Source organism: Anopheles ziemanni, chromosome X (assembly GCF_943734765.1).
Source record: "Anopheles ziemanni chromosome X, idAnoZiCoDA_A2_x.2, whole genome shotgun sequence".
Lineage (NCBI taxonomy): Eukaryota > Metazoa > Arthropoda > Insecta > Diptera > Culicidae > Anopheles > Anopheles ziemanni.
The window spans coordinates 16,769,037-16,796,933 of NC_080707.1; the positions used below are offsets into that span (position 1 = coordinate 16,769,037).

Genomic DNA, 27,897 nt, shown 5'->3' on the forward strand with positions numbered 1-27,897 from the left:
CCCTCACTCTCTCCCTCTACCACTCTCTTCCTGTTTGTTTTCCTTCGTCCTTCCCAAACGGCTCCCCCACTCCCCTCGCTCTATTAGTTGACTTTCCTCCTATCTGAGTCCGTCCCACTTTTATATCTGACCTGAAGCATTTGGATTCGTTTACATGGTTTAGCGTTGTTCACTTCCGACCTTTTTTTTCCGCTTACTTGCTCAAAACCCTTTGCTGGACAGCTGCAGCTAATATAATTATTAAATATATTCGTGTATGTATATAATATATATAGCAATAGGGGTATCAAAAGAACTAAACTTACCGCTCAAAGTGAGGGTAATACCGATGTGTTTGCTTGTTATCGTTTCTTTTTTTTTTCTTCTTCTGTTAGTCTGTTTTAACCGTTGTGTCAAATAAATACATACTTTCTCTTGCCTCCGCTTGCACGTGCGATCGGGCAGCAGGCCTGCTAGCCTGTATCACACTGCGAACCCTTTTTTCGCACGGAGCAAAGAACATCGCACGATACAATCTCATATAACGAACGAAAGGAAATACCGTTTGGTATGTGTGGTTCCCCGGATGTTGCACACGCGGATTCTGTTTCTCTCTCTATCTCTCTCGGCACGGTTTCCGGTTGCCAAACTCTTCACCGTTTGCACATTCGATCACGGACGGACGATGCAAAGAAAACTAAGTGTTGGCCCAGGAGAGGACACAATATACGCGTTGTCCGTGTTTAAATCTTTTTTTCTTTTCCTCCAACTTATACGTTCCTCGTTGTGTGGTATTTGCTGTTCCGATTGCCAACCGCCCGAAACGCGAAGGTTTTCGCCAAGCGAGCCCCCTCCCTTCAGCTCCCTGCTCGGATCTATCGTACAACTAAGCTACTACTAGGCGCTAAATGAGTGTAAAGAGTGTGTGTTTGTGAGAGTTTCGTCTTGATTTTTCCGTCCGTCTACCCCTTTCCCGTCGCGAATCTTAGTACATTAGCATTTGATCTTGTTAAATAATATATATCTCCTTCCTCACATTCTTTCTCCCACGCGTACGCTTTCGATAAAGAAAGATTGAATTGCAACATTGGTTTCCGTTCGTTTTTTTTTCTCCTCGGTTGTTTTTCTTCCTCTGCTTAACATCTGCTTAACCTGTCCTAAAACGGATTCCGGTCCACCGGATGTGGACACTGCACGGTTGCACACAAATATATGCGTGTGTGGTTACATATAATATTGGTTTCATTCGGCTGGTGTATCGAATATCAACCGGAGGTTTTTCGCGGTTCTTCCCAAAACGAAAAAAACCAAGTAGAAAGAGAGGAAGAAGCTGCCCCGAACAGAAATCAGCACACACACACACGTGTGGCTTTCGTGTGGCGCGGTCTGTAGTAGGTAAGGGGGGTTGTGGGGTGGCTTCTTAGTACTCCCACTGGGTGGCGGTATCGTAGCCGGTGTCGACGAGCTTGAACGTGCCGTTCTTGGTGGCGCCGAGGTAGCGGCCGTCGCTCGAGCGCAGACAGATGCGCGTCGGTTCGCGCAGCTCGATGAAGAAACCGTCGCACGGGACGTCCGAGTCGGCGGCGATGCCTTCGCCATCCACACGCCAGTACTTGCCATTTTGTCCTGCGGGTTGGGAGGAAGGAATTAATGAATGAATGAATGGTTTTAGTGGGGAAGGAAGGGAAACATACCCTTGAAGTGGACGATACCCTTCTGGGCGCGCTCGACCAGGATCGTCTCGTAGATGGCCTTGTTGCACTCGAGCTTGTTGCTGCCCGGGGCCCGGTAGCCGACGAAGCCCTGCTCGCACTTGAGCACCAGGATCGGGCGGTTGATCAAGTAGAAGTAGAACTTGGTGGTCTCCTCGATCGCCTCGGCGGTGGCGAACAGGTGGCCGGAGCGCTTGGTCGCCAGCAGCTTGCCGTTGTTGGCGCGGAACGACACCGAACCGTCGCCGTGCCATTCGAGCTCGAAGAGGGCGTCGGCCGAGCGGCGGTTGCCGGTCGCCTGGATGCCGCCGCCGGTCGACAGGCACCAGTAGCGGTCCTGGGTGGTGCGCAGCGCCCACCGGTGCGCCGACCAGTCGAACTCCAGCTGGAACGTCTCGTTCTCGCCGATCTCGTCCTGGTTGGCGGTCACGTCCACGCCCTGCTTCACCGACACGTACTTGTTGTTGAGCGCGGCGATGAACGACGCCTGCGGCAGCGAGTCCTCCAGCGAGAACAGCTCGTCGCGCGTCACCGTCTGCGAGCGGGACTTCAGCACCGCCTTCGAGCCGATCGGCGACAGGTAGAGGCCGTGGCGGTCACGCAGCGCCAGGTGACCGCTGTGGTACTCGGCCGAGAACAGGCAGTCGTCGGTGCACTTGTTCTCCAGCTTGCCGCTCGAGTTGAGGTATCTGCGGGATAGGTCAACGAGCACCAAAGTAAGTACAAAGACACACACGAGACTGCGATGGGACGACTCACTTGTTGTTGCACGTATGCAGAGCGTAGCGGCCGTCCTCGTCGGCGCGGAACTCCAGCGTGAACAGCGTGTCCTCGCCCCACGGGATGTTGGCGTCGACGTGGATCTCATCCTGCGTGTCCGACAGATGGGCGAACCGCTTGCGTCCAACCGAGCGCAGATTCACCTACCGACGACGAAACAGAGAGAGAGAGAGAGAGAGAAAGATAGTTACAGCTCGGGAGGGTTCCAGCAGCTGGCGACGCACGGTAACCGTACCTGCGGCCTGGCGGCCAGATGCACACTCCACAGCTCGCTCTTGCCCGGCGCCTTGGCGGTGCAGGTCAACTTCTCGGGCGTGCCGCCCAGGAAGTAGCCGCGCTGCTCGTTCTTCAGCGCCCAGCGGCCCGAGTTGTCGTCGGTGATGCTGATCTGAAACCGGCTGCCGGCGTCGCGCTCCTCCGACTCGCACAGCACATTGCCGAACGTGTCCACCGACAGGTAGCGCCCGAGGTGCGACTTCAGATAGATGATGCCTGAAAAGGACCGAATTTCATCAGATTCATCCCAGTGATGTGCGTTCTGAGTAAGATTGAGTGAGTGAGTAGCGGCTTACTATTGCGTAGATCCTCACTGAATCCTCACGGATTCGAACCCCAAAAAGAGTGTATGAGTAAGTGCAAGAACCACCACAACAATCCGTCATATCCGGTCAAGGAAGGATTCAACTCCGAAATGACGACTCAAATCCGATAAGAGTAATTAAAAACGGAAATAAACTTAAGAAAAAGTGTGTTAATGAACCTTTTGCATCTGGTTCGGATTAAAATCCCTGTTCAGGACTCGATTCCTCGTTACGGATGTAAATCTCCTTGGTGACTAGCAGCTCTTTTACCTACTCACTCACTCTTTTGGGATTCGAATCCCTATTAAGGATCTAAATCTCTGTTGCGACTAAACACAGCTGTTATCACTAGATTCATCCCGTGCCCGTGCGTACGATGACACAATGACCGGCAGCAGGTTCATTAGACTCCGCTCGGTAGCGAGATAGCTCGCCAACAATGACCAGGTCAGTGGAAATGAAAAGAATCCACTCGCGCACCGCACCAATCACTGCGTGCTCGTGTGATTGGCGAAGGATGAAGCAAAACACACCAACACCAACGCCACTGCTTCTCGGTGCATTAAAAAATTATCATCTGCCCCGTTACTTTACGGCCATCATCATCGGTCGGTCATGGCATGCGTATGAATTAATCATTTTGAAATTCGGAAACGCAATAAAACTGCACACCACCGAATGCGTCGTTCCGGATCCGGTGCTATCTGGAGCTTCCAAATCCGGAAGAGGAGAAAGAAGAAAAAAAGGAAGACCGGTCTCGGAACAGGTGCGTGCGTTAAATTTATGGCAAAATGGCGTGCTCCGGGAGGGAGGGGAGGAGTGAGCCGGGGGAGCGGCGAAAATCAATCGACCATAAATGCGAACGAACACACGAGTGAGAGAGAGAGAGAGAGAGAGAGGGTGTACGGGGAAAATTGAGGACCTCTTTCCTCGAAGTAGCATTCGGAATGGATGATGTTTGAAGTTATTAATTATGATACAATTGCTCGGACGGAATGGACCCGCTCCTCTTTGGGGAAAACGAGCCACGGTAAAACTAGAAAGTGTGTCCGCCTCGTCGGGCAACGTAAGGGCTCGCACCGGCATCGAACCGAACGGTCTGTATATTAACCAGTGTGCGATCTCTCCCCCGTTGTTGTTGCTCCATTTTTCTAGCTCCCAGCCGGGGGCGGCTCTCTATATATCGATCTCTACCTATCTGGCTCTTCTATTTTGACTACCCCCAGGCGAAATGGTGGCTCGGGCAATATATATATATATTGGGGAAATGTAGGTGAAATAACCGCACACTGGGCAATTTCTCGGTGCGCACACACGACAAATGAGATGAACTTTCTCGAAAAACAAAAAAAGAACAACAAGCCGATGGATGGAAATCGTTGTTGCTCGTAGTACACTGCGTAGTTTCGATTATTTCGACCTAGGGAGGAGTTGTCGCTTTGCACTTACTGTCGCCCGTGTTCGACGGCTCGAGCGTCCACAGCTGCTTCTTCTTCAGGCTGGCACCGTTGGCGTTCAGCTTGTAGCCGAACGTTTCGGCCGTCATGTATTTGTACTGGCCATTGATCAGGCCGATCGTCCACCAGCCCTTCTGCTGGTTCTGTAGCAGGATGTCGCCGTTCGTGTTTATCTCATAGCCGGAGCCATTCATGGTGGCGGCGGTCGGTTGGAGATACAGGGTGACTGCCTTAAAGCTCAACCGAGCTCCCGTGGAAGAAGAAGAGGGTGTTGGTGGTGGTGGTGGTGGTAGCGCGGTGGATTCGGTTATTCACCGATGCGTAAGACGCTGCGCACGAAAAGTCTGGAGCAATCTAGGAAAGAGAAAGATAAAAGGAGAGAGAAAAGCAAACGAAAGAGCTGTTAGTGAAACGCGTTGCAGAATATACCGGGAGACCGAAATCGCATGGATGCACTTGGTTTTGCATGTTACGTCCATTAATGGGCGCGAGGGAGTTAGTGTTGTTAATTCTAATCGAACGATAATCGCTGGATAAACATGAGCTTGTTTCAGGAAACACTCCTTTCATGGCGCAACAACAACCCTTATAGTGTGGGGGGAGTTGATCTAATCTCTCCGAAAGAGAACACACACCTCGGTATGCCAGGCTCGAGGATTCGAACCAACGTCTTCTGGCATGGTGTGCCCTAACACTACCGCTACACCATGAGCACTGCTGCTTTAGGAGACACTACTTCAGTACCACTACATGCCGCCGCCGGGTTCTCCGACGTCTTCGTACGGTTTTCGATGTTCAGTACGTGACCATCCGCCTCTTTTCGAATATCAGAGAATGCAATGTGACTAGGTGTGGAACGGTAGAAGAGGTACTGCCGAGCGTTAACATGCACCGCACGTCCCGACGCAACAATAGCCGATCTCCTATAACTGGCATAAGAGCCCCTACCTGTCCGCATCGAAATGGATAAATAATGCTTCCTCTCACGCGGCAGGGAGCGTGCCGTGGGCAGTCTACCAAACCGGAAGTTTGGTGGGAGTAGTATGTCTGACTGCTAACTAACTCCAGGAGCGGGTTTCAGACAAACCATTGTTAAGGAAAACGAAAGACAAAAGGCACCACCAACGTTGAGGATCGGTTTTACTTCCGATGAGTACAGCATGCTTTGGTCTCACAAACACTGAGTTATGTACACTGTTCAGATAGACAGGTCCCAGGAAAAATTCTGTTGTTGCCTCTACCGCAGAGAGTTCAGCTCAGGATCTTCCCCAAAGACTCGTTTGATGGAGTTCCAGCAGGTAGAGTTTGATTGATGGTGACACGGAACACGGCTGATGGCATTGATTTAACGAGTTCGGTTGAGAACTTTAGCCAAACCGGCACAACACAACGCACAAGGTGATAGGCGATACGCAGAGCAATGGAGCCGGGACCTACCTAGGACAACACCCGTACTGGTCAACCCCGTTTAGCACCTCTATATCACAGCACCAAAAGGACGGGAATGGTTGGCACACCTGAAGCTGACATCCGGCAAACCTCACTGACGCGGCGCACTACCGACAACTAAAACAAACCCCGCGATATCAGAGTACGGTGTGGTACGTCCAACAGGCCACGCCAGAAACACCTCCGATTCGTGCGGGCTCCAACTGCAGACTGGCGATGGAAAGGCGCTACCAGAGCAGAGCAACACTGCCCGAGGAGGATGGCCCGGTCGGTCGGTGCATTGACCAGACCTCGAGGGAATGGGTGCGATATATCTGTGCTTGCGGAGTGTTGCGCACGCTGGTCTTCCCTCTTTTCCACCTCTCTCTCTTCCTACCCTCCTCACCCCTGCAGTAGATGGATTACTGTGTGGAGCAGGCAGCCGACTCATCAGCGTGAGCATCATCGTGACTTCGTTTCGCTTCGCTTCGTGCGCCAACCGAAGGAATATTTAATCGTAACACCCAGCCCCCCCCCCCCCCCCCATCTTCTTCTCCGTTGCCTCCTACTCCCCTTCTCCTCCTCCTCCTCCTCGCCGACCTTCTGCGCCATATTCCACGCCGTTCTCCATCCGTGAGTCACACCGGTCGGCCAGTGTCTATACCAGCTCTACTCTACTCCATATCCCCCCTCCCCCCCTGAGGAATCCCAGCAAGCCGGTGGAAAGCCAGCCGCTTGAGGGGGCCCTTTTTGCACGGGGAGGGGAGGGGGGGGGGAAACGAAATGGAAAATCGTTCCGCTCGAAACCCCCCCGCGCTTTGGAGCTTTTAATTAAGAGTGTGTTTTGCTCCCGGTTCGGAAACTTTCCTGAAACTTTTATACCACTCATTAAACTTTCAGCCATGAATAAAACATACTAGCGAACCGGGGGGGCCCGGGGGGGGGGGGGGCGTGATTACCAGCTCCTGCTGTGGCTGTTTTCCTCCGAAAATCGGACACAACACTCGATCGAAAAACCGGAAACACGCCACGGGTTTGGTGACTCACAACCGGTAGTCGCGAGTCGGAGCGATTCCTCATCCGACGGAGAGGACTGTTGGTGCTTTGTTGGTGTCTGTGCGAGGGGATTATCCCGAAGCCGAAGAAGAGATGTCAAACATGGCCGGCTAATCTACGGTTCCGTACGGCTTTTGCTCACTTTCTTCCGAACTGATAGCGATAGGAGTCTGTGTTTAAGTAGGACAAACCTCAGAACAAGCAAGAAGGAGAGGAAAGGGAGATCGGCAGACAGGAAAGGCAGTCAAATAGGTGCATTTCCGGTCCCCAGAACCCCGCTTATCGCTTTCGGTGCACCAGAAGCGTAGATTAACCATTCTCTTCAGCCCTTGACGTTTCCTGTCGGTCCATAGCTTATTTCACGCACGTTTCAAGCGTCCTGTTTGCGTGTTCCTATGCTTGACAAGGTCCATCAGGAAGAAACAACCATTACCGATAAAGATGTATGCACGAATGGGGGGGGGGGGGGGGGGGAGGGAAAAGAAAACAACAAACAAACGCGAACGAAGGTCAGGTTCGGCCGGCCCAAAAGCTGACCAGCAGCTCCTCGCCGGTTGATACGGACACTTTGCCATCCGTCCTCCCCTCCCTTCACGCTTCCAACCATCTTCAAGGTCAAGATCAAACCCGGGCCCCGTTTCCCATTCACTTTGTCGCGCGGGATTTATCACCCGGAGGAGAGAAAGAAAAAACAAAACAAAGCTACGACATACAAAGATGCGTTCGGCTTTTGCTTCTTGCCCGCTATTTCTTCTCGTGCATTTCTCTGTCCGTTTTTTTGTTTTGTTGTGTTCTTTTTTTTGCTTACAGTTGTGATGTTTCTCAAGTTGATTGGATTCTTGTTTTTGCTTTTCGCGTCCCTTCCTCGAATGCGGCCGGTTTGACATTCGACGAAAGCAACGTTCCATATTTGGGAGCAAATATGTTGCTGGTTTTTCGTTTTCCTTTTGCTTTTTTCTCTTAATGCGCGTAAATGTAACGGATACACATTGTCGTGCTTCGACATCCCGTACTTATTTGACCGCAAGGTCGCAACTGGGAAGGCGGAGAAGCACAAGTTACAAAAAGTAGAAGGAGAGAAAAAAACACAATGGGACGAAGTAATGGCGGTTGGGTGTAAGAAGAAAGTGCGTACACACGCACACGCACCGGGGAGTGCGTACATCATGTGGAGGAAAAGCAAAATGTGTAAAAGCGAAGTAAAAAAAAAACAACAAAACACGTTAAGACGTTATGAAGAGAGAATGGGAGAAAGCGGCCGGTGGGGAGAAAGATGAAATGGTTCATTTTTTTGCGCATTTCTTATTTTTTCTGCGAAGATCATGCGATGCGATGCGAAGATAAAACAGCTCGGGTTTGGGGCGTAGGGAGAGGGGTGTGGGGAAAAAAGGCAAACACACATGGACAACCGTGATCTTTTCGCGATCTTCACACGCATGCAGTTTGTTGTGGCACACGTCCTCCCCCCCGCCCGCCCTTCGCTATACGCGCCCATGATTTCCCGGAACTGCAACGGAATGTGTCCGACGCACACACGCACACACGCACACACACTCCTTAGTGCCTTCTTTTCCTCACACGTGCTCTCTTGGGCCCAGACTTTCTTTTCACCATTGTTGCGCCGATTGCGATCCAAACCTAACGGTTGTTCATCTCCTCACCACCGTCGCCGCTATCGTCCTCCTCCTCCTCCTTCTTCGCAGCATCGGCATAAAGTATGGCGCTATTGTTTTTGCGCGATTGGCAAAACCGAAAAAGTGCAAGGGCAAACAGAAGAGACGAGAGAGGACGGGCGGGTGGGCGGGGAGGGGGAATTAAGAAAATAAAAACAAAACAATAAAACCGATGCACCATCATCATTTCGATGATGGGACCCACTAAAGCAATAAAATAAAAGCAAGAAAGCAAACATAACCCAGTTCGCAAGCGCGTGAACGTAGGGAAAATTCGCACTAAAAGATAAAAAAAAAACATATACAGTACACGCCAGACGGGTGCGGGCACGTGTTCAAGGGGTGGGGAGGGAGGGGCGGAAAATAATCAACCACCACCAACCGAGCAGGCAAGAGGAAGGAACCAAGAAAAACCCGCGTGGAAAAAGGGCCGTCGCGACGCGCAGACTTTGGCAGACAATTAATGTTTGCACACCCATAATAATGGACGATGCGTCAGAAAGAGGGCGAGATGGGAGGGAGGGGTTGGGTGGGGAACCCTCAGCATGGGATCGCGAAAAATGTGTATGCTTTATGCGCTCAAAATAGTGCACCCCGGCGGGGGGTTTTCTTGTGTTTGCGCTCTCTCCAGGCGACCAAGCCTCTTAGGGGTTTTACAAGTATATGAGACAGATATCCAACATGTTAAAAATCTAGTCAAATATTAACTTAAAGACAGCAAACGAGAGACAACCTATTTCACCGGTTTCAAACAAACATAAGCTAATAAAAATAAGTTACAAATGCATTTACCGGTGAATGAGAAAATGAGAAGAACAACAAACGGAATGAGAAACTGAAAACAAAACTGGAACAAACAAAAAGAAACGAAATTTGGAAACATAAAGATAATCACTTTGCCAATATATTAAAAAAAAACAAGCCGTAAACGCCAATAAAGTATTAAGATATTTTCAAGAGTTGGTATGCGAGTAAGCAACCAATCTTGGTAGCGATCAAAAATGTAATCAAATAATGTGAAAAGGCAGAATGAATTAATTAAATAGTTGCAAAACCAAGCTAGAACAAGCAAATCGAAACAACAAAACCTGAAACATGAAGAACAACCTTTCTGCTAATTTATAAAAAATAAAATAACAAATGGCCATCAAATAAGATAATGTGAAAAAATGGAATGAAAAACATAAACAGTTGCAAAACAAAAATGGAACAAGTAAAACATTGCAAGCGAAAACAAAAATTTAAAAAAAATTTAAACAAACTCCGCGCAAATTTACCAACATTGTAATAACGGTTAGAAAAGTGCATTTCATTGCAAACCCATCAGAGGTATGGTAACGAAAAAGAGAATGGAAAACAAAAAGAGGAACTCCTTTCCCGAAGGAGCGGAAAGTGTGCAGATTATCATCATCAACACGATCGCGATTAATGCCATCAGCCCATCAATCACGGCCGAGGCTTCGTTTAATCCATCAGCAACATCAAACATCATTGCGGCCGGTCAAGGATGCGGAACCGCCGGACGAAACGATGGCCCCATTTCCCGATGCAAGATATGCTCGCGAGAGCGCGCGCGCGCGCGCGTGTGTGTGCACCTTCGTTTGGTACTTGAGTAGTTTTTGTTTGTGGTGATTATTTATTTTACTTTTTCGCCCGCCACAAGTAGTGCTGCCTAATTAGATGTAACTGTAACGGGGAAGGTGCACCTTCTTCCGGGGGAACCTTCTTCGGCCTTTTTCTCTTCCCCCGGCCCGGAATGGGGTTTTGGATGGAAAGTTCTCCAACCCTCCTCCACACACCACGCATTTTCCCCGCGAGCAAAGAAGCCAGCGCAAGAAAAACAAATGCTAAGATAAATCCTTTCCATACTTTCAGGGGAGGAAACTGAAGGAAAGGCGCACCGGCTCTCCTGCTCTCCCTTTCACTCCGTTTTTCTTCCTCCTCTTTCCTTCCTTCTCCTTCGCCACAGGCTGTCGCTCCGGTTCTCCGGCAACGGGATTTTTCTTCACAAAAAAAAACGAAGCAAAAATCGTGCCGGACCAACCGATACAACCGATGCTGCCAAAGGTAGTTGGAAACGTCCATATTTTCGGTGGCAAATTGGACCATCGTCGTTCGGTCTACTACCACCACCCGACCGAACCCCCTCCCACCCCCTTTGCCACATCGAATTGGCAATTTGGCGAGTAACGGGAAGGACGCAACAACAACAACAACGAAGAAGAAGCAAAAAAACGGAGCAAACACAAAAAGTCAACAACTATTACCCACGGGTAAACGGGAAGGAAAAACCTACCACGGAACGGGCAGGGCAGTGAAAAGTAAGTAAAGATTTTATTGAGAGGTGGAAAAAAGGGGATAAATAGAAACACCCTACCTTGTGCCGGGATTTCCCAAGACACAACCGTTGCCTTTCAAGTTTGTTTCGAAAGGAAGTGTTTTAGTCTCTTAGCATGTTGGCTGCCAAGCGGTTTAAATCAATTCATTTTTGATAAAACTCGTTTATAAAATGTATTAAACCGTCAGTTTTGGAAAACCAAGCAAAGACGGCGCTTACTAAAGATTTAGTTGATAGAATTACTATGACTTCTATGTTGCATTTATATCTATTTACGGGACAAACACTTTTCATAACTAATGACAGCTGGAGATACAGATTTTAGTACAAGTTTTTTTTTTAATTTGGTTGTAAAATTGATTGAACCAACGGTTTTCGCAAACTGTGCAAAAACTTTTCTCATGTATTTTGGCTACATTTTTTTAGTACATTTTCGTATGTGCGTATTTATTACTCTAAAAGACACGGGGAATTCTAGGTAGCAATCAGCGTTCTCACTAATATAGTAATGAATATAGTAATTACAAAACTTTGTCGTTTGTTCCTTGCTTTTGTTTGATTTCCTAAAAACTTTGGCTTGATAAATTTTGACAAAAAAAAAGATCGTACTAAAAACATATACTAATCATACATGTACGGCAGCCATAAGTAAGTTGCTTTGTTAGTTTACATTCAAATTGTATGTTTTTCCATTTTTAGTTAGCAAAAATCTTTATCTTCTGAATCATTTTACTATTACTTTTATTTTGTATAACTTTTCTTTTTTATAAGACAGACTATTGAATACATCAAAATGCAAACATTAAGTTTAAATTCACGCTAAACAAAGAAGAACAGCATTGAAATAATACAAAAATAGACGTCTACGAGGAAAAACATGCTGGGTTATGTTAAAATCAGATGCTTTAGAGACAAAGTTAATGGACTATTGCAATCATGGGTGAATCAGAGGCAAAAGTGAGCGGCAACGACTGTAACCCGCGAAACGACGTGCGCTAAAACATCGATGACCAATGGGCTTTGGTGGGCCGGGAAATGCCGAACCTCCCCCCCGCCCCGGTGGCTTCCCCCCAGCTGCTCCATTAGCACCATCATCATCATTGTTTCGTCGGCGCTCGGTGGTTTGCAAAACGTGGCCATAAAACCCCGCTTGCGCAAGCACCTTCACTTCCGATCTTCGCATGGGCTTCAAGCTCGCGGTTGCGCTAATTGCTGAGGTCGAGAGAAATTTGCTTGCGAATTGACGAGTAACGTCCGTAACTGTAAAAGTCTGCCGAAGTCGGCGAAAAGGAGCCCGAGCTGACCATCAATCGAGATGTTGTAGCGCTTTTTCCCTCGCCGTCCTACATACTTCCCTTTTGTTTGCGCGTCGGTTCGGTTTACGATGTCAACAACGGGTTTTGTAGGGTTCTAATTGCAAAAGGCGATTGCACCCTCTCAATGTCGGGTGTTCCTGCAGCGGCACCTGAAGCAATGCTCTTAAATTATTTTATTTTCGCGGGGAAATAAATTGCACAAGTGAATTGTATGCCTGCTACGTACCGAGATAATTATTCGTTTCCGATAAGAATGCGCTCTACGCCATCGGTAAATCACGGGAAGATGTTGATGCACCAACAACGCATGCTTTAAACATTTTACCATCACCGACGCCTGAGTGACAACCTTCTATCGCTCGCGCCGGAACAAACAAACGTGCAAAAAGCGTGCACTCTAACCGCCATCGCCGCCTTTTAATCAGTTTCACGCCCTGCCTCAAGGTTGTAGGTTTTATGAGTTGCTGCGCAACGGCTAAAAATACGCCACACAATCTTTCGCTCGCAGCAGAAGTTCTTCCAATTATGGGCAATATTTGTGCCCAAGCGAACGCACGACGCATTCAAATGCAGCGGATGACGATGGCGGAGCGACGATGGTTTGCGATAAATCCCCCATCCACAAGAGGAGGACGAGGCGATCGTGACTCACCTCTCCAGGAAACATTCATCCAGACGCATGGATGCAGAAATAAGAGAACCAAGAGGGGCTGTAACGTGCAAAGAAAACGCACGCGTACGCCCAGAAGCAGCGTGGGACAAAGAACCCCAGCACACCAGGGAGGAAGGGCGAAAGAAATTAACACACGATCCACGAACAGCGACAGGCAGGATACGCCCGGGTCTGGGACGAAAACATGTGTCCACCATATTTTTCCTCCTCCCAACCAAAAAAAAAACAACAACAACACTCAAGACTTGGCTGGATGGATGTTTCTTCGCATGGTTTTCTTCTCTTCCGTTCGATGAGTTGCTTCCTTGTCCGCCGGCAAGGGGAGACCGATTCCGAACGACGTTGTTGAATGATGCTGACTTCCACCGTGGCCGTAGGACTGGTAGCAAAACCTCGCAGCGGAAGCCAAAACACGGAGGGATGTGTTTAGCGAAGCGCGTCCACTTAGGCTTTCTCGCGTACATAAATAATAATACTGCACCGCCCTCGTTTGTATCCTGCTCCGACGCAGGGTATCGCCGAGTGGAGATGAATGAATTTGTGTACTTCGAGAAGAGGAAATCGAAATCGAACTCAGCAAACACGGCGAACGCCATTTAGATATGTTTAAGGTATTGAAATGAAGGTGTGTCTTAAGAAAGGACACAAAAGAAAACATATTTAGTCCTGGTAAACATCGAACAGAACTACCAATAATCCGAGGATAACTTTACATTTGGAGATTCCCCAAAATTTCTGCTATTCAGCATTGGAACACACCCAAAAGGGGTGAACGGCATCTGAAGGTGTGCTGTAAGGAAGCCACACAAGAAAACATACACAAAGAAACACCCGTATTCTAGTTAGACGGAGCTGGACATGGCTTTAGGAGATTCTCCAAAAACATCCGATATCCCATTCCGACGGATGAGAGAGTTCTGCGCGGACGTGTCGGCAATCGATTCGCATCAAGGTCGCCGGCCTGCCTGGAAGCATTCGCTTCCGTTTGATGATTTTGACAGCTGTCAGAATATCTATCGGGATCCAGCATGCGCCTGGATGAAAGAAGTTCACGAGTTCGAGGAGTTGATGAGTTCTTTGTTGCGGTTGTTGGAGGGTGAGCAGAAGAAGATAAGGATCCGGTACGATTCGTTGGCGGTAGCAAACATTCGTGTCTGGTGCTGTTTTGACTCGCTCTTTTTGAGGCTACTCGGTAGACAACGGGCACACACACATTCATTCGGTGGATCCTGTGGTGAGCGAACCATTTCGAGCATTCTCAACCTTTTACACGAGAGATTCCTAAACGACGATTGCGCAGTGGAAGGATATACGAGGTAGACACACGCACACCAAGCCGTTGTACGGTGGTGCAGGGTGCGGCCGTCTCGATGGCAGCACAACCAGAAACGTTACGCTCACCCACACCGTGCCGATACGGGCGTTGTCCCAGGACCTACTCCCTGCCCGGTGCGGGGTTGCTAGCCAACGGAATCGCTACCTTTACCTTCTCACCTCGCGCCACGGGGTATTAACCCCGGCCCCCAGGAAGTACCAGTATGGCTACGAAACGGGGCATATTTCTGAGAAGTCTGGACGCCACAGCCCGAATGTCACAATCGAGGGTAACAGCTCCCGTTCCCGCTGGAAACCTCGTTTCTAAAAATATATGAAATTTTAATGATGGCAGTTCAAGGGGTTCAATAGCCGTTCGCTGCCGGGAAACAGCGTAACCCTACGGTGCGGTGCGGGTGAGTGCACCCACATCTCTCGACAACAACAACGCATGCTTAACGGGGAATTCCTGCATTCGTTGTACGCCCGCTCCCAGGAAGGGGTCCCGACTCCAATGCAACCTCAACCAGGAGGAGAAGCAGCCATCGCGTTGCAGTGTGAATAGAGCTATACTCTATTTTAATCCCGATCCCCCCCTCCGAAGCGGGCTGTGCCGCATCCTCCATATCCCCGTACACTGGATATCGATTAATTCTCTATCCCGTAACGCCCGTAATTTGCCCGTTACCGAGCTACGGAGGTTCGATAGTCCCGTTTGATGGACTACTGCTTGTGGGCATTTTACCCGATGTCATCATCATTATCTGCATCGATCACATCACAGCCGAACGGGTAGGTCCAGCCAGGCCAGTGTCACACTCTCGAACAACGGCCCTGACCGAGGTCGTCACCCGCTGCCGTCGAGCCGCAGCTGGTGATGCTGATGTACCACCGTAACCCGCGGCTAAGGCAGTAACGCTGATGAGCGTACGATCAGGCGGCGGGTACCGTTTTGCTCGCTCGGACTCGAGGTACCGTCGAGTCGATCGACGGACCACCGGAGCCAAGATAACTGTACCTCGAGAGGCAGATGGAGTGAGTTGTAATGTTCCGTACAGCCAGATCTCGTTTTTATGATTTGTTCGTTTTCGATTTTTGCTTCATCTCGCTCTCTGCCTCGTTTTGTTTTCTTTTCTGCCTCCTGCTTTGCGCTGTTCGTGCGTTCCCTTCGGTGGTGATTACTTTGTTCCACAGCGGCAGTCCCGAAGGGTTCTCGCCCTCAGCTACCGCGTGTAATCTCTTCCTCTCGTTGACCCTGTTCCGACGACGTCTGTACGCCTCTACCTTTATTCGTGGAACCTCGCATCGGCAGCGGCGTAGGGGTAAGCTTCAACAGGCTCTCTCTCCCCACCATACCCGTTGCAACAAACCATGTAAAGGGAGGTTATTTATAGACTGGTAGAATTATGTTCAAATCTTCACATGTCGAACTAAACTGATAGGGCCGTAAGCCTACACCTTACCTCACATACGGGCCACCACAACCGCAACCTAACCTAGAGTGATCCGGATGTGATCTGATCCCGTGACCTTCTTATGTGCCAGGTGGGGCTTAGACTCTCTCTACTATGACCTCTATCAAACCAACGATAGTGCCTCACTCAACGGGTGGATGCTTTGTGCCTCAACGAGGGTGGATTTGAACCCTCGATATCTTACGTCGTGTTCCCCTCACACTGACCCCCACCCCATAACCACTATTCCGTGAGGAGGAGTGCGATTGACAAGTAATATAACCGTGTCGTAACGTTCTCATGAGGAAACCCTCTCCTAACACCTCTGGCATACCTCTCTGGCTGGAGTTGCGACTCACGACCGGTTGATGTACGCGAATGGGCAGGGAACCTTTATCTAGCCATCGCTAGGTAGATGGCTGAGGGCGGGCAGATGGCAGAAAAAGAAATCAGATCAGAGCCTTCAAATACCCGCAATCAAGATGAGTCCGAAGGTGGAGAAATGGTCCGTCGCCGTCTTTCGTGCGTACCAGAAGTACCAGCCAGCCTTATTAGAGGCACGCAATCACCTTCTGGTAGGAGGCGTGCGCACGCGAAAAACTCGCACCCACAGTAATTGGATGGGGTTTGGCGCAACCGTCTAGCCGGGGGGATCACCCACCACCGGCGGCAGCATCCGGAGGGGGAATCGTCACAATAGGACTAGGTCCATATCTCGTTTGTTACTAGGAGAAGCACGAATAGCATATCCACACCAAAGCAGACCGGTCGAGAAGCAGCGTCATATCTGCCGCTGGGGGGCTCTGGACCGGCAGGAACCTGGCCACCGTCTGTGGCGCAGCGAACCGGCAACATATATAGACCCTCGGAGCGTGCATATGATGCGTGTGCATTTTTAATCGGCCCTGTTTCGGGGGACTGGCTGGATAAATTGGAGCGTACTCTCTCAACACTACGCCACGCCAAGCACGCCACACCACCCGCCACTGAAGAGGCACCTGCTGCAATCTACGGCCTGTAGCCTGTGAGGGGCGTTTGGCGTCCGGTTGTGGAAAATTGGAGAAGGCATGAATAAGGCACCCATCTAGTGCCAGGGTGCCCAGGTGCCAGAGGTTAGGAGAGGGGGGCAGAAACGCAACCATTCCTACCCACCGCACCACCGCTTGCGCCACCTTGTCTGCACACATCTCACCAATCCATCATCCCTCATCAGAGAGGTCTTAGGAAGAAGATGGTGCCAGGCCATGGTAGCAACAACTTTCCAATAAACTCTCTCACATCCTCCCTCTTCTTCTGGTCTCCCGTGTACCTATATACCTCTCTCCTTCTCTCACCAATTGCATACACACACGCACTCACTCGCCAAACGCATTTCCTTCCCGGACTCCAAGAGCGCCGTCATTATAGGCAGAGGTTAGGTAGAGGAATAAGACCCCCGTAAGAAGGGGGGGGGGGCTTCGGCCAGTCAGCGAGTCATGCATGGTGGTACACACAGAAAACCCCTCCCGGACCGGGGAACAACAACAACAACAACAACAGCCACAACAACGCCACCATGTTGGGTCTGGCTGGCGCTAATTTGAGGCAGAATAGAGATGAGTGCCAGATTGTGTCGGCTACCGTCTGACGGAGCACCTCTTCCCACCGTATAGCCGGAGCCGGGCCACTCCAGAGCCGGGGTGTTCAAGCTAGCGGAGCTTAATCGTGAGGATGGGTAGCTGCAGAGCTGCCTCCAACACACGATGCTGCACGCAGATGCAAATGCACGAACGAATCATTTCGCACACGAGGCAAGAGCCTAAGACCAGTGAGTCGCACCGACCCACGCACGGCAGCATCGCCCCATGCGAAGCTTGGAAAAAAAATGGCTGCCACCCCGGCGTACTGAATACATATATCACCCGACAAGGATAATGATACAGTGGCCAAGGCACTGTTGCGCATCAGATGAAAGACAACAGCGATCGGTAGTTTAAGGTATTTGGAGAGACAACTGGAAAGGCTGTTTTCCCCGATTAATAAACACAGACAGAACCAACTGACAGCGAACGCGCCTTCAACTCGGAAAACTGCGAGGGGAAATGTGTGCCCGTTGGTACGTTTCTAAAGTTTCCCCCCGAAAATTGGCTTGCGTGTCGTTTTAAAAATGATTTCCTGCGCCGCTGGCATAAATCCCCCCCCCCCCCCCCCTCCACCCTCTCCCGTCCGGCGCGGGTCCGGCACTTGGATTGGAAAGTGACAATCCATTAATTTTAAGTTTATAACAGTAATATTTACCCCCTTGCTCTACACCAGCCCCGAAGCGGTACGGCGGGGGGTGGTTTTTGGAAAGGGGGGGTGGGGGGAGGAAACAGATGGCTTCAATAAAAACCGATTCCAGCCAACCGAGCCAAACCCGCGGCTTGGAGTTAAAAATGCATATTAATTCCGCAGCTTTATGGTAGGGCGGTTTTGCGAGACACCGTTTTGCGTGTGGTGTTCGCTTCACCTTTCTGGTGTCGGCTTGCTCCTATTCCTTTTCCGTTCGTCGAATGTGTCAAGTTGGCAGGAAAATCGAAACCGAGCGAAAAATAAAAACACGCAAAACAACGGACACACTAAACTAAAGCAAAGCGTGACGGAGCGAGGAGAAAACTATGGTAAAATTTAATAAACCGGAACACATGGAACCCAATAGCAAACATGCCGAAAAAAGTTCGGAACGAAGTGAACCATCGTCGTAAAGCTGTACCGGCGCCCGGGAGTGAAGGTACAGCCGATGACACGCCACCTCAACCTGTGGCGGGGTGGAAAAGCGGGCGCGCTCGGGATCCCTCAGAGCTAGAAAGTCGATATACGGGGAAAAGAACGCTCCGGTTTTACGGCAGGTCCACATTTTTGATTAATTTGAACGACCAACAATAGATCTTTTGGAAATCGAGCTCAAAAAACCGAAAGCGGTTTATTAGAGATGCAGTGCGCCAAACCATAAAGGGATTGGGAGGAAACCTAAACCCGAACGCCGCGATAATGCCGGCCCAGGGAGGTGAAACTACTGCGCGGGCATATAAAAAGCAAAACGCAAATCAACCGGGGAAGGGGGGGGGGCCTTTTGCTGCTGCTTCCCCAAAAATTTCTTCCGAACCCGTTTTACGTCATCCACCACCGGATGGCTTTCCATTTCCCGTTGGATTGAAGGCCCAGCAAACGGCCGGGCAAATGGCGTGGAGTGTGTGTGTGTGTCGGTTCGAACTTCGAAGCGGATTATAGCGGGGAGCATCGACTCCTCGAATGAAGGCTGCTCCCAAAAATGTAACGAAAAACAAGCAGAAACGAAATGGGACGCCGTAATTATCCTTTTTGCTGGTTTGTTTCGTTCTCCTTCACCTGAAGCAACGGCCATCAATAAAGTGTTCGTTATGTATGTGTTTTATGGTGCCGAGTATCGAGACACATCAAATGCGCGATATAAAAAGGTGCATTAAAGCTGAGTGGATTGGTGCATACGAAGTTGGTCTCATTTTATATGGGTATTCCGACGGGGAGTTTTAGTTTTGTTCCTTTGCGAACTGTTTGTTATTGGTGTGTGTTATTGGTTTCATTCCGGGGGTTTCCTAAATTGACCACCAGATAATCAACAGGAGATAGTGGTTAGGCTTCAATCAAATCCGGGAGCAAACTTCCTGTAACAGGAGAACGCCGGAACGTTTGCAATCCAATTTCCTGCCTTCCTGCCGCTGTCGACGTGGTTTTGAACGATCCCATTAAGGAAATTTCACGCTTCTGCCACCGCTAGAAGCTGCTGTTGTTGCCATAAAAGCAGCCGCGTGGCTAGACCTGGTGCTGGTGACCATAAACAAAACCCCGCGCCACAACCGGAGTGCGTCCAACCCCTTGCCGTTGGAGGTTTTATTGAATTTCCGTTTTTACCGAAGGACATCATCACCTGCCGGAAGGATACTGTCAGTCGGACTGGCCCGGGCCATTACCATAATGAAATGGAGCCGGTGGCTATATAGCTGATCGATGGGCAAACATCGAGATTTCCGGATTGAATCCATCTGGACAGCAATGAGGGCGAGTAGATCGTGTGGGATATGGGGTAAAGAATAAAAACTCCAAGCGGTGGATGATGTAAGGCCTTGCACGTGAGAGGTGTTTAGCCTCATTTCTTCGCCATTTTTCATGCCGCAAACCGCCGGTGTGCGAGACTCATAATTCTTTTCCACACCGGAACACGATTTTCCGCCTCTCGGGAGATTCCGACCGATGATGACGCGTGTCGGTGGCGGCTTTGAACGGCTCGGCTTTTCTGTTTCTTCCTCCTCTTCCTCCCATCCGCATGAAGAGATTTTCCTAATGACTCATGAAAGCGTTCTTTTCCGATGCATAAGCCGAGGCGGCGAAATGGACGGGAGTTGCTGGCTGCTGCTGCAGTGTGCGCATTCGCTTCGCCAAATCATGGATGCCGTGTTCAGCGCTCGCCACTCGACGTATGCTGCTTGCCATGGCCACGTCCAGCAGGCCACATTATCCAGACCCCGTTCATCATGCTTCACGGTTTGTTTTTCTTCTCTTTTTCCAAAGCTCCCAACGGCTGGGCGAAACAGCTATGCCAATCGCCTTCGTTTCTGCTGCTCCCAATAATCCTTTGCTTCCTCCGGTTCGGTTCGAGCCGTCCGATTCAGAAGCTGCTGGCCATCGGTTTTTCGTACCAAAGAATTCCTCCCATGAAAGGCAACAGGAACAGAGGGGGTAGGGCGTCCACCTGGAGCCCTGTAAGTCTCCTTTTCTGAAATGAAATCGGTAAGATTCGCTCGAACGTCGCGTATCCATCGGAGCAAGGAGGGACCCTTTGGTGTTTTCTCCGGCCCGTTTTTAGCAACTCGCTTTAGAAAGCCCCATTCAAACGGCCTTTACATGCGCATTATCGGCAGAAGCTCGCTTTTTGTGTGCAGTGATTCCTTCCCACCACCATACACCCCTTCCATCCCATCTTATCCAAAAGGGCCGTTTTGCAGCGCGCCGTAATCTGCCGGATCCTACGCGGTTCGGCTGTATGGCGTTATTTCGACATGAAACACCATGTTTCAGTTATCGCGCGCCCATTTGCGCTTGGCTATTTTTTCCTCGGTCCCATTTGGCTGCTGTGTTTCTCTTTAGTTTATTTTTCGTTGTTTGTTTGCCCGTTTGTCGCCATCTGGTACGTCATCCAGCTCATACTGCGTTCAGTCCAAAATGTTACTTGCCGCTACAGTATGCAAGCGAAACGGAAAATTCGGCCACCCTTAGGTAGAATATTGATCTTCGTAAACACACGTGTTCGGTGTGCTTGAGCCCGCACACGTGTTCATATGTTGCCGTCGCCATTAGGAGGTAATTTGCATTTGTTACCACCGAAACATCTCGTTTCAAACATTTTTTTTTTCAAAAACATGTTCCAATTCGTTATCGTTATCGAAGTAATTTTTCTTTTACCAACGAATCAGCACCTAAAATTAAATAAGCAAATAACTAAAGCAATGAAGACCTAGAAAATATATTGGCAATCCCAAAAAAGAAAGGGAGAAGATGCCTGCCAAAAAAAACCAAGCAGAACTCACAGCAAGCAAAAGGAACGATTCAACGGTAGTGGCAAGAAGCCACTTCGGTCGATCAGCAAAAAAGCGATCCGTCGTGTACCGAAATGGGAAAAACCTTTTGCGCATCAGTGCACCAAGCACCGACGGAGGGCGGAGGGGAAAAGGGTAACAACGGTAATGCAAAAAGTAATAATAATAATAATAATAATAGCAACACCGAAACACATATACTCCGGGGAGCCCTGAAAGAAGAATAATTAGCGAGCACAAAGATCAGAATCGAAAACGTGGAAGAGAGCAACACAAACGCATCGACAAAGCTAACGAGCGACGGAAGGAGTCGCGAAAACGGGATGAAAACGAAGCAAAATGCGCGATTCAAACGGTTCGCGGGAATGGAGGAGAAAAAAAGATGGCCTCTTTTTTTCCTCCCCATTGTGGCAAGAGGCCACGCTTCACACACAAACACACCTGCGCCAGACTGCCACGAGGGAGAGAAGTTGAAAAAAAGGGAAACATAGAACGTGGCTAGTCATGCCCAATTGCAGAACAACATGGGAAAGGAAGATTCGCCTGGCAGTGCAAAAGAAATATGCGAGAATGACCGAGATGCAGTGTAAAATCGTTCCTAAGAAGGCCATCGAATCATAGCGCGAGTCTTGCAACGGTTGGTTGACTTTGTCAACAGTACTGTAAAGGCTGAATATTTTGACGACAAACTGCCATTTAAAACCCCCTTCGCTTACTACATGAGCTTATCCAGGATGGTTTTTATTTTATTTTCTACTATTTAAGATTGTATTTCCCTTCCTTCGACGTCGGCTAACGCGCAAAACATTTACCTAAAATAAGTATGATTCATTCCACAAGCAAGTTGGAACGATTTCGCACGCAGCAGCAAACGTTTCTTCGTAGGATAAATTTCTCTTTGTGTTGATTTAATCTTTAAACATGGGCTAACGGCTACGGCTATTATATGCCATTCCAGATATCCTTGTTGTTGTGATAAGGCTCCGATAATTTCATCCTTAATAAACATGACAGCTTAACTCCATGGTTTCTTTGAATAACGTTGCCATTTTCTCCAGAAATCGGATGATTCACTTCATTTTGAATAGTAGCCTCAAAGATTGGGGTTTTTTTGTGCCATATACTATTGGCCAACCTTTCATCTGCATTTGTTCCGATCCAATTCGATGAGCAATCACCTGGAACGCTGTTTTTAGTATGGCATTGTCTTTAGATGCAATGAAGTCAAATGGCAACCAAAAACCCGATCTGGGAGATTTCGATACCATGAAACAGATCAATAAAATCAACATTTCATTGCCTTTTTCTGAATGGCAAAGAACTTTTGACGTTCACTCCAGTTTATTTGGGGGGGCTTTGCACGGGATGTTTGCCTTCGAGGCGTTTGTTTCAGCTCTCGTGAAATCTCCTCTGAATCGAAGGTTGTGTTTTTCTTTGCCTTGCAATGCCAATTTTCACAGCGAAACGCCGGGAGACGCGCACACCAAATGGTTCAAATAGTTTACTGAACGCGCTCAGAATTCGCGCAGCCTGCATGATTTCCCACTCCCAGTTTTTCCCCGGAAGAATTTTGCCTTCGGTTTGAGCGGACAAACAACCAAATTATCCTACTTTGGTTGGAAAATCCGTGGTGAGTCAAATGTCAAATGCATGGCGGGTTGCGTGAAACTTTAGGTAGAAAACGGTATTCGAAAATAGCCATGGCAAAGACAAACGGCACGGAAAGGACTCTCCCACGATTCTTCCACTAATATCCTCGCCACTACACCAAGTGTGCGTGCGTGCGTGCGTGTGCGTGCGGAAGGAGCTGACTTTTAATACCTTTGCACATCCCTTCTCGAGTAGATTTGCTGATGCCCGGGGACAAATAAACGGGACACAACACGGTACACACATACAAATGCGCACCGGAAAAAGGAACGATAGGGAAATCGTACCAGACCCACCCACGCACACACGTACACACACATGCGCAGTGTTCGCTTCCGGAACGAAAAAAGGGCCCGGCCGAGGGGAATTTCCAGCCCGGCTCGTAGAAATCCTTTTCGATGCATCATGTGTATCAGTGGGAGCTGACTCATCGAAAAACGGATGGCTTCAACGTAGAAGCCAATGCTCGTCTAGGCTCGTCTACTTCTTCCAAATGATTGTCAAGAATAGGCTGCCTACCGGTTTTTTCGACGTTGAAGGCTCGGGTTTTGTTTTTCTTGTTCCTTCACTCCCTCGCTCTCTACCTTTGTTTTGTTGTTTTTTTTTCGAGTGATGCTGCAGCAGCTAGTGTTGTTGCTGTTGTTGTTGTTGTTGTTCGGTGATGGTAACTGCAGACGTAGCTGGTCTTTTTGCTGGTTGCAGAGTGGTGGTGTTAGTTGCTAGTAGTCGGATTTTGCAGGAATCGGTCAAATCTGGCCGCTATTTTCGCACACACAACTCTATACTCGCGCACTTTTACCTCAACAAAAACGGATGCGACAGGACGACGAACGGGTGTTACTTGGTACGGACCAAAAGGACAACTACCCGGAACGGAAATATCGCGGACACAAGCGAGCACCACGACGACAGGCGAAACTGCACAGAATTTAACCGACCGATAAAAAAAAACCGGAACGCGGAACACACAGAAACGGTGCACTGTTTTGTTTGACCTCTGAGAAAGTTCGTTTCTTCTCGGTGTTTACCTTTTGCCTTGCCCCCGCTTGCTAGCACGGATCGGATGCGGAGTCACGGGTCAAAAACAAGCCGGCTTTGTGCGACCGCGGTTTTGGAGCAACGTTTTGATTTGGTTTGATTGTTATTGCGACGGCTTTTCGACGACGTTTCCGGCGACGGCGGCTTGACGGGGACTTTTAAGGGTTTCACGGCAATCACCTGCTTACAGAAAGACACCTTTTCCGATTTTCGGTTGAGTTCGCTGTTTCGGCTGCTGCTGCTGCTGCGTGGGACGCGTGCGTTCTAATCGGCTGACGGAGCACAAATGAAGCTGGCCGTGCACTCGCTCACACAGTTATTGGTAGCCGCGAGGCGCGTCGATCCACACGCACCGCACACCACTACACCAAAAAGGCCGGTTCCCCCTCAGCCCCTCTAGCTCTCTCTTCTCATCCAACCCCTTGGCAAACGAAACGGTGAAACCACCGCTGGAGTGAGCGAGCGAGTGGATTGCTTTCTCACTGCTCTCACTGGCAAGCAGTGAACTTTTCGACCAACAGCGAGTGAGAGAGAGAAGTACGGCCGTTCGTGAGTGAAAGGGGAAACGGCGTTCCAGATCGCGGCTTCCAAGAAACCGAAGGAAGGATACATGCCGGCAAGCGGCCGGCTGCTTCGCTCTTGCCGTTTCCGGTGTGTGACTTTTTATGCTGTTCACCATCGCGCGAGAGCGAGAAGTGAGAGCTCGTGCCCGACGGAGAGGTGAGCTTTTCGGCTGTCAAAAAAGCTCACGAGCCTGGTAGGTGAAATTGAGGTGAGAGAGCTACGCAGAAAGGACGCAAAATGGACGAAAAGCGAAGAAGCTGCGTATGATTGAATCAATGTGCATTCCCCCTTGTGTTTAACCCGTGCTGTCAGGGAGGCGTGAGGGGGAGGGGGGGAAGGGTCGATGAGGGGTTGAACCGGGGTTCCACGCGGTGTGGCCCCGTGCGGTCAACCGTGCAGCCCGGCGCTGAGGTCGATGAGCTACTCGAGTACGATGGCTTCGGCAGCTTTCCACCGACCGCCGCGGCTAACGAGCTTTCCCGGCCCGCCCCGAGGGGGTGTGTGATAAAAATTACAATCGCAGCCAGCTCGCTCAACCACGACGGAAGTGCCGGATGTGCCCGGTGCTCGATCGATCGATTCGATACAGGATTTCCACGCCGGACCAGCGAAGGAAGAAGTCTTTGTGTGCGAGAGAGTGAAGAGGAAAGCGCAGGAAAAACGAAACGCCAAATGGGATGCTGTTGCCGGTTGGATGCGGCCCCGGTTGGAGGTTGGCCAGGAGAAAATATGCCGGTGGAAATGTGTTTCACCGCTCTTTAGCGTAAGTGTTTGCCAATGTGATGTTAGGGTAATGTTTTTCCTCCACGAATGCGTAAGCCAAACGATGTCCTATCATCTTGTGGTCCAGCTCGCTTTGCATACATTAATTTTGTTCCGTTCACAGGGAACAGGTGCGTCGAAGGTGAACGGGGAAAACCTCTATTTGGGAAATGGACGGCACGAAAATGGAAGCGAAAAATGCTTCCAGGCAATACGAATGATGTGTGGGAGGGTGAAGCAAATCCTCGATTTAGAGCACTCCGAGATGGATCGGCTTTATTGCCGGTGAAAAAAAACATATTCTGGCCAGTTTTGTTTTTCCTCGGCCCTGGCATTCCCGGTGCCGGTCTTGAAATAAAAACCCTCATCCCTGGACGAGCTTCGTGCTTGAAAGACTCATATTTCTGCGGACGCTACTTGCGAAGGCAGACGGAATGCAGATGAAGGGAACAAAGAAAAAGTGATCCCACATTTTCATAACACACAAACACGTAAAGGTTCTAGAATTGAAGCATATTTTATTCTTATTGTTGTAGTTGAACGTCGACGTTCTCACTTCAATTTATTTTAAAACTTTCTCTTACAGAATAATTTCTGTTATTGTCAACTGAGCTACGTTTCTCCGTCGCTCCTGATGACTTTTTCTTCATCAAAGCATACGTAATGCAGATAGTTTAGTTGTATTACTCTCTACTATCAAAGACAGTAGTACTTATTCCACATTTGATTAACTGTAGTGATTTGTTTGTAGCATTTATCCTTCTTTGTGTAGTATATTTTTATTTCATTTAGTTGAAGGAAGAAGAGCGTTCACCATTGCAAGTTTTTCTTGGTTCTGTGTGCTACTCAACATGTGGCATGTTACTTAACCACAAAATCGGTTGACTCCAATTTTAAAAATTCTTTGCTAACTTTTATGCAATTTATACACCCATTCTCAAATCTATGATAGGGCGGGACTTAGTATCGTCATATTCAAAGGCTAATACATTATCACTTCCAAGCGACGACTTTGTATTTTATGGTTTCTTTAATTTGACGGTGTTCCTTCAGCAGTTGCTTTGTTTGGTTACCGAAAGATCCGTTTGTTGGTGCAACGAGTGCACCCATCCGGTGCCCGCCTCATTTGTGCTTGTGTGTATGTGTCTATGGCCGAGGTTTTATGGCGGCATCCCTCAATGCGTTTCTACCGGGCATGCATGGAAGGGTTAATGAAACGATCCACGGAAGCTCGTTATCACGATATCAACTTTTCAAAAAAAAAAAACCGCATGATTTGTTGCCCAAAAGTGTGTCGATGAGTGAACGGGGCAGGGTAGGGGGGGGGGGGGGGGGGGGACGATCCTCTTTCACACGTTAGTACGCGTAAATTTCATTGTTTTACCCTTTTTTGACAGCTCGCCGATAACGGCGTTTCCATTACTGTTACATCCTCCTCCCGCCAGTTTCTTTTCACCGATCGGGCGTTCACGCTCGGCTAGCGATCAGATGATTATATATGACTGTTTTCCTCCCGAGCTTAGCTTTTCCCAAAACTTTTCTCTCTCGCGCTAGTTGCAGCACCTTCCGATGCCCATTGTCCCTCCCTCCCCCACCACCACCACGGCCGCAAGCGAAGGAAACCGTTTCATAATTTTTCACGTCTTATCTCCGATTTACTTTTATTCGATATCACTGCCTTGCTTTCTTCACCCAATTTCGGCCCTTCTACACATTTCACATTTTCCCTTTTTCCAACCGACGATTCTGCTTGCACTAACCTCTCCGCTCCCACCCCTCCGTTCCAAAACCGTTCCAGGCCCTGAAGCCGCCTGCATGCAGTTTTAACACGCAACACCGTGCCTTTCCGTTCGTCGAGTGTTCGTCATAAATTTTCCCTTCCCTTCGTCTTTATAGCACCACACCGCAGGAACGTTCACTCGGTGGCGCATAAAACGCTCGCGCGCATCTATCATTTGCGGGTTTGATTGGCCATACCTCTTGGTACGTCTCGCACGTCAAGGGAGACTGGGTGCATGGCGACTTGGGGCTTCCTCAGCGGATGGCGTTTCATCTTTGCTCGGGCGAAATCAATTCAACGCACGCTCCACGGTGTGCATCAACGCGACCGAATAGAAATAGATACATTTTGCGGTTTGAAGCCGGCTAACGTACAATTTTACGGATATTTGAGGCTATTCCGAGATAGGTAAACAACATCGTTCAGAGATAAGTTTCATAAAACGGCACGCAATGTATGGCCGTGTCGAGATTTAAAACTACGATAGCGATTCGTGGATAGTCGAGCACGTTAACTGCCAACACTGTTATTTGTTCTAAAACGTGTTTATCCCATAAATATGTAAAATGCTACATCTAAACTATACTTACCATATAAATAAGTTCTTTATAAACCTCAGTCAGTAAAATCCGTTGGCTGAATACAGTTTACCTATACACACATTTTATCAAAAATGATTGTACTAAAAAGTGTGGCAATCAATGTGCTTTGGGTGATACAAAACAAGTTGGTCTGAATTATTGTATGGGGT

The 27,897-nt window shown here is 49.1% G+C and overlaps 1 protein-coding gene across 2 annotated transcripts; it reads right to left on the bottom strand.

Moving 5' to 3' along the window:
• Positions 1–1,379: 1,379 nt before the first annotated feature.
• LOC131290558 (protein singed) lies at positions 1,380–24,296 on the bottom strand. 2 transcript variants are annotated; one of them, XM_058319715.1, is made up of 6 exons: positions 24,031–24,296; positions 4,502–4,863; positions 2,707–2,963; positions 2,451–2,614; positions 1,674–2,380; positions 1,380–1,605 (listed from the first exon to the last, which is right to left on the bottom strand). In XM_058319715.1, exons 2-6 carry the CDS (start codon positions 4,701–4,703, stop codon positions 1,400–1,402), a joined length of 1,536 nt encoding a protein of 511 aa, XP_058175698.1. In that variant the 5' UTR covers positions 4,704–4,863; positions 24,031–24,296; the 3' UTR covers positions 1,380–1,399. The 2 variants fall into 2 exon arrangements, with proteins under 2 accessions (XP_058175698.1, XP_058175699.1); XM_058319716.1 differs by lacking the exon at positions 24,031–24,296 and adding an exon at positions 23,802–23,901.
• Positions 24,297–27,897: the final 3,601 nt, after the last annotated feature.

What these genes read in the sequence shown, in the direction of transcription:
- LOC131290558 (XM_058319715.1), bottom strand. Translation starts at nt 4,703, where the DNA reads ATGAATGGCTCCGGCTATGAGATAAACACGAACGGCGACATCCTGCTA. An exon ending in GCCGTCGAACACGGGCGACA is followed by an intron (nt 2,964 to 4,501) that starts GTAAGTGCAAAG and finishes GGTCCTTTTCAG; the next exon opens with GCATCATCTATCTGAAGTCG. An exon ending in ATCTGGCCGCCAGGCCGCAG is followed by an intron (nt 2,615 to 2,706) that starts GTACGGTTACCG and finishes CGTCGTCGGTAG; the next exon opens with GTGAATCTGCGCTCGGTTGG.